This window comes from Populus nigra, chromosome 10, assembly GCF_951802175.1.
Source record: "Populus nigra chromosome 10, ddPopNigr1.1, whole genome shotgun sequence".
NCBI classification, from domain to species: Eukaryota; Viridiplantae; Streptophyta; class Magnoliopsida; order Malpighiales; family Salicaceae; genus Populus; species Populus nigra.
The window spans coordinates 7,823,963-7,831,113 of NC_084861.1; the positions used below are offsets into that span (position 1 = coordinate 7,823,963).

General features: G+C 33.8%; 1 protein-coding gene across 1 annotated transcript; it reads left to right on the forward strand.

Moving 5' to 3' along the window:
• Nucleotides 1-478: 478 nt before the first annotated feature.
• LOC133704218 (uncharacterized) lies at nucleotides 479-5,314 on the forward strand. The gene is made up of 7 exons (XM_062128999.1): nucleotides 479-1,137; nucleotides 1,230-1,493; nucleotides 3,460-3,976; nucleotides 4,094-4,293; nucleotides 4,401-4,513; nucleotides 4,870-5,010; nucleotides 5,121-5,314. Exons 1-7 carry the CDS (start codon nucleotides 601-603, stop codon nucleotides 5,200-5,202), a joined length of 1,854 nt encoding a protein of 617 aa, XP_061984983.1. The 5' UTR covers nucleotides 479-600; the 3' UTR covers nucleotides 5,203-5,314.
• The last annotated feature ends 1,837 nt before the right edge of the window (nucleotides 5,315-7,151 follow it).

A 7,151-nucleotide genomic window follows, 5' to 3' on the forward strand; every position in this document is an offset into this window, starting at 1 on the left:
ACCAGGCCAGGTTAAAGAAAAAATAGGGAAAGGAAAAACCCAGTGTGACCCGGCAAGACCCGGTTAAAAACTCAGTTGTAACCTGCTAACTTTTATTTTTTTATTAAAACGACGTCGTTTTAATTTTTTTTAAAAAAGATTTGACCTAGGTGACCCGATAACTCGGTCAAAACCTGGAATCTGGATCTTGAACCGGACCGGATTTAAAAATTATGATAATTACATATAAAAGAATAAGATTTGGCTATTTATTTAATTTTTACGGAATGTGCTTTATATATTTAGACAATCTGTAGTACCATGCAAAGATATCCAATTGTTCTCGTCCAGAAGAAATATCAATTGCGTTATCATGGAAAACAAAAATAGAGACATCTCATACATAAAACAAGAAAAAAATCTACAGGGATGTTTGGAAGTTTGTATATAGATATTTTCATTTTCTGAGATAGCTATCGATTGAATTGTAGGGATATCATTTACTTGGTTAATCTTACTTCTAGCTAGTTCCTCATCTTCTCAACTTGCTTTCTTGATTCAAATATCTTCCCTCAAAAACTTTCAAAACATTCGACGAGCGCCAACTTGAGCAAGGAATCCATGGCTTCTACCTCGAGATCCTCGATATCATTGCGAAACAATGCTCCAGGAACAAGGTTCCCCTCATCTACAACATCAAAACTACTGCACTCTAATCTCAAATTTCCACTTTTAATGCCTGCAACAAAAGCTACAGGCATAAAATCTTCAAGTGCCACAAGGTACAATGAAGCTGTAATTGATGAAGAAATGGACAAGATTAGGAGGCTCCAAAATGGGTCCGATGTTCGTGGGGTGGCATTGCAAGGGGAGAAGGGTAGAACAGTGGATCTTTCTCCTCCGGCCGTGGAAGCCATTGCAGAGAGTTTTGGCGAATGGGTTATCAATGGCTTGGAAAAGGAAAAAGGTCGTGTTGTTGAGAATGTTAGGGTGTCACTAGGCAGAGACCCACGACTATCAGGAGCTTCTTTGAGTGTAGCTGTGCTTTCAGGTCTTGTTCGTGCTGGTTGTTTGGCGTTTGATATGGGACTTGCCACCACTCCAGCTTGTTTTATGAGTACTTTGTTAACTCCATTTGCCTATGATGCATCCATAATGGTAAGTTTTCCCTTGCAATTAGCATATAAGACATGCGTGCACGATCGATTTGGGGCTAGCTTGTTTAGCTGCTGAATCTGATTGCTTTGCAGATGACAGCATCACACTTGCCATACACTCGTAACGGACTCAAATTTTTCACCAGGAGAGGGGGGCTAACCTCGCCCGAGGTGGAGGAGATTTGCGGTAAAGCTGCGCGTAAGTATGCAAATAGGCTTGCAAAAGTTTCTACCATGCTTAAGACTCCACCAGAAAGAGTTGATTTCATGAGCACCTATGCAAAGCATCTCCGGAATATAATCAAGGAGAGAGTGAACCATCCCTTGCACTACGACACTCCCCTCAAAGGATTTCAGGTTTCCCTCTCTCATAAGTTCCCTCCTCCCTTTCTTTGTATATGTGCATGAGGCTGTACATGTTCTATTGTTTAAGTTATAACACAAGCAGCACACCCACCCACACTCATCTTTTGTTATCGTTAGATAGCCTTTGGTACGTATGAGTCCAAAAGATAAATATGAATTAATATATTGAGTAATTATTACAAGAGAGATTTAATTTTAAAAGTGTAAATTAAAATTAGTATTTAAAGAAGTTTAGTATGTTTATAAATTAAAGTGTTAAATGTTAGGAGGTACGTATTAGTAGGAGGGTAAAAGGGGGTGAAAATTACTCTTGTAATTTTTCATTATCTGTACTTATGTTTGGTGCAAATTTGGAGGGAGGAGAAATTCTAATATAGGTTAAAAACATTTACCCCAAAAAGGAATTAAATATATTTACCTTGTAAGGGGAAGGGTAAAGAAATTTTGAAAGAGGAAAAATTTGGGGTTTTGTACTGTTCCTGTTTTCTTAAAAAAAAACACTATTACATCTTTTTTTATTTCCTTCCATTTTATACCACAAAATATAAGTTAATTATTTTTTTTATAATTATATTTAATTCCACTACTCCCGTACAAAACATCCTTCACACTCCATCCTTTAACTTTTTACATTTCTTAACATTTCATCCTTAAATTTTACCCCCTTAACATTTCTCTTTTAATTTTCTTAGCGCACACCAAATTAACATAACCTTAATATAAAGAGAGAAAATAATTAAATTACCAGTGATGATCGATAAGAAGGAAACAAAAATTATTTGATCAATAAGCATTTTTTAAAAAATACTTTAAAGGTTAAATTTTATTCTCCAAGCTGAGATGAAAATTTACTCTCCAAAAAAAGAATTTGAGGTTGTGTTTGGTTTTGGATTTAAGAAAGTTAAGTGTTAGCTCCTTAACTCTTAACCTTGTTTTATTCTGGGAAACCTGAGGAGCATGAGGGAAAGTTTTGTTAGGGAGGGGGGGTTACTTTTTGAAATTTTAGCTTTTAAATATTCCCCCTTTCTTTGACATGCTATTGGATCCCAACAAATATTTATTATTTATTTTTAAAATTATATTTAATCTAAATATACAAAATTTATTGGACCCCACCATTATATATAATTTATTATACATGAATCAAACAACCTTTACACTCCCTTCAATAAATTTCTTGCACTTCTAACACCTCATCCTTTTTAGCACTTAACCTCTAATTTTAATCTCTAGCCGAACATGAGAATAATGGTTTTATTTATTCATAATATAATATTTGAAAATTTAAATACATAGTTAATTGTAATATATATATATATATATATATATATATATCCTCAAATGTATAATTTATTCTTTTGCATGCTGTAAAAAGTAAAAGTAAAAAAATTTGGTTCTCGGATACAACGAGAGAGAGAAACCCCTCTTTAATTATAACAGCAATTCTCATATATACAGCCCCTTGCCAACCAAACAATCGAAAAACAAGAAGATTAGAAATAAAGGAGAAACCTGCCGAGCCAGGGAGAAAAAAGTAATAAAGAACTCTGAGTAAACCAGGAACCTCTATTTGGCATTCACTTAACGACTATTAATTACTCTTACAATTGTTTTCAAGCCTAATTTTTTCTTCTTCTTTTAATAGTTAGCGGTGGCCATGTATTTTATTTTTATTTTTTAATCACAACTAGAGAAGGATTCTTTTATTCTCCATAAACCAAGAACTCTTTTTAGAGGTGAAACTTTAACCTAGACATGAATTGGAGAAGCATCGATTCTTAATTATCCAAGTACGGAAAAAAATAAATGAAAAGGGGGCAAGTAGGTTGCGGAGTGGACTTCTTTGCTCGATCAGATAGGTTTTAGGCCCAGGCCTCACCTATAGACTATAGTCCAAGAAATTGAATATAGCCCAACTTGTTTTTGTGATTGATTAAGGCTACCTCCTAATGTATAGATAATTGTAAACGCCGGAAATGGATCAGGAGGTTTCTTCACATGGGATGTGCTTGACAAGCTTGGTGCAGAAACCTTTGGCTCGCTACACTTAAACCCAGATGGAATGTTCCCAAACCACATCCCGAACCCCGAGGACAAGATTGCCATGGCACTAACTAGAGCTGCTGTGCTAGAAAATTCAGCTGATCTTGGAATTGTTTTCGACACTGATGTGGACCGAAGTGGGGTAGTTGACAAGGAAGGAAACCCGATCAATGGTGACAGGCTTATAGCACTCATGTCTGCTATCGTATTGAGGGAACATCCTGGAACTACTATAGTTACCGATGCGCGTACAAGCATGGCACTGACAAGGTTTATTATTGATAGAGGAGGTCAACATTGCTTGTATCGAGTTGGCTACCGGAATGTTATTGATAAGGGTGTCCAGCTTAATAAAAATGGAATTGAAACACATCTGATGATGGAAACTTCTGGACATGGCGCTCTTAAAGAGAATTATTTCCTAGACGATGGTAAGCCCTAGCAATTTGAATAGCATTTTGAGTGTTCCCCACTAGTAGTGCTGATGGAGATGTAGTTCAAGTTCTGTTCTTGTCACCTTCTAATGCAGTTTTTAATCTTATGTTTAGGGGCTTATATGGTGGTAAAAATCATCATCGAAATGGTACGTATGAAACTAGCTGGATCAGATGAAGGAATCGGTAGCCTCATAAAAGATCTTGAAGAACCATTAGAATCTGTAGAGCTAAGGATGAACATCATCTCTGAGCCTAGGCATGCTAAGGCAAGAGGTATTGATGCAATCGAGACATTCCGAAGCTATGTTGAGGTATTTATCTCCAAATATTCATATTTAAAACACAATTCATTTCATCAGAAGATCGCGATCATTTATGGTAAATTGACATCACTTCACTGTAATGTATCCGCTTTCAGGAGGGACGAATTGAAGGCTGGGAATTGGATTCCTGTGGAGACTGTTGGGTATCCGATGGATGCCTCGTCGACTCAAATGACGATCCAGCAGCTGTTGATGCTCATATGTACAGGTTCGGTGCTATAAACCACAATGATTACTCTGACATTAAACAGTTTTATGTGATGATTAACAACCTTCTGACGTGAAATTTCTTTAAATTTGAAATTTTATGCTTAATTTTATTAATTTAAATAGAATGAAGGGAGTTTGTGGGATTCAGACTACTAACTTTCCAAATCAAAAAAATATTTTAATTAAATTTTTAGATGAGGCTTAATGATTTATTTTATTCTCTAATAAATGATAAGATCACATAATCTGAATTTATCTGATGCAAGGAGTTCTATTTCATAAAAAAGATTATCAGTTATCTACACGATGATTTTTTCTATATATAAAAAGTCATACATTATTCTGTGAGTACAGGGCCAAAGTTTCTGATGAAAAACTTGGACAGCATGGTTGGATACACCTGCGTCAGAGTATTCACAATCCAAATATTGCAGTGAATATGCAATCAATGGCGCCTGGGGGTTGTCTATCTATGACAAAAACTCTGAGAGACAAGTATGTCGCCTGACCTTAGCAGTTAGATCAATTCAAAACAATTTCTGTTAATGTTGCATGAACGCCTCGTAAGACTGAGATTTATTATTGATTAATTATTCTGTTCCCAGGTTTCTCGTGGCAAGTGGAATGGACAAGATCCTCGATGTTACTCAGATCGACAAGTACGCTAGAACTGGACTTGTAAAATAATGGGGGATCTTCAAGAAATTAGATGTAAGCACCTTATATTACAATTAATAAAGACCAAGGCCGTAATGTACAGGGAGAATTAATGGGTGGGAACTGAATTCTTTTCTGCTTATCCTCTTGTTATTGTTATTTTTACTTGGTTCAATTTAATCAAAATAATCGATAACTAATTATCAAAAAGAAAAAAAAATGATAAACTGCCATCCTCGAGGCAATTACTGAGAACTGAGAAGCTAAGAGACACCCCCCAGCATCGAGCACTGCTTCTTTATTACCTATCCACGAAGTATAAATTAATTAGAAATAAACAAATAAATTTAAACTCTTTAATTTCCTATTACAATAAGAAATTCTGATCTATTTCATTAATTTTCTCACTGATATCTTTGAAATTAATATAAAATTATTTTTGAAGCCTGGTTTAATTATTTAAATTTGAGTTGAAATAGTTCAATATCAAAGTTTTGATGATTATGTTGTCATGAATTTGAATTTTGCCATCTAATTCTCTTTATTTAAAATATTCTTATGCTTTTACTTAATAATTTAAACTTTTGAATTTGAATAAATTTTTTATTTGATATTAGTTTCTTCTAATCAAATGAATTACAAATAGCGGCAAATTAATTTCCCAATTGCAGTTTGAGGGTCGGTCTATTTTTCTCCCCTTTTTTTTGTTGGTAGTCTCGTAAGACATCAATTCATAAGTAGTTTAAAATCCCAATTGATTTCCAGCCAGGATTTTGAAAAACACTTCTGAATCACACATAAGAGCACACATTAATTTCACACAGCAGTACCCTGAAACCTAATAATAATATTGTTGTGTTTTTAAAAAATTAAAAAAATATATCATATTAATGTTTTTTATATATGTTTTCTGATTATTTTAATATGATATGTCAAAAATAAAAATAAATTTTCTTCATACCAAACACACATTACACACACTGAGAACACACCATTTAGTAGAGTACCCTGCACAAATACCATGATAAACTAAAATAAATTTTTCGTTGGAGAACAAGTTGTTCCCATCAAATTACAGAAGTTTTTCGCTTTTAATCCCCTAAATTATATTATAAAAAAAATATCTTGAATTTGAATGAAACTGAATTTAATTGTTTATTTGAGTATTTTAAATTATTCCTTATGAAAAATATAATATTTTCTTTAATTTTGATGAGAAATAATAATTTAAAAACACAATGTAAGTTGTGGAAATACATAATATGAAAAAAAAAATTAACGCAGGGAAAAAACCTGAACAAATAGACTTATTTTTTTTGTCCAAAAAATAGTTCACGGAACTTAAATAAAATAAAATAAATCAGAATTAAGTTCAATTGGACCCAAAATTTAGCCTTAATTATTATTCATAGTAATTTTAATTTTAATTTTAATTTAATATAGCAGCGACATGCACGCATATGATCTATCTGATCATGCCTGAGGAGCTATTGGTAATTGGGTAAGGTGATGGTCTTCAATGTCTTTGCTGCAATGGATGCAAGACTCGATCAAGCAACGTATGGGGATCTGGAATATTATCGTTTAGCTTCTCATACTCAAAAGTCCAGTGAACCAAGCAGCTGCCCTCTCCCCTGGGAGTAGCTTGAACGATTATTATGGAGTTCTTGTACTCCGTCGTGATGACTCCTTCAATCGCTCTGAAGTTGGCTGACAGGTTCACATCGTCTAAAGCTTCAATGACCTCCTTGGCAATCTTCTCAGCCCCATCTGTCAATTTGTTTTTTGTTTTTTCAAATAAAACGTCAGTAATTGTTAATACTGTCTCTGAGTAAGGTTAAGCCATTACGTGGTTCAATAGAAAGTTACTTTTTAATAGAAAGTGACTTTTTTCAATAAAACTTCAGTAATTTTTTTTATTTTTTAAATTAAATGATTAGTAGTAAAAGCTTAAAATCAAAGCTTATATAGCTACTAAT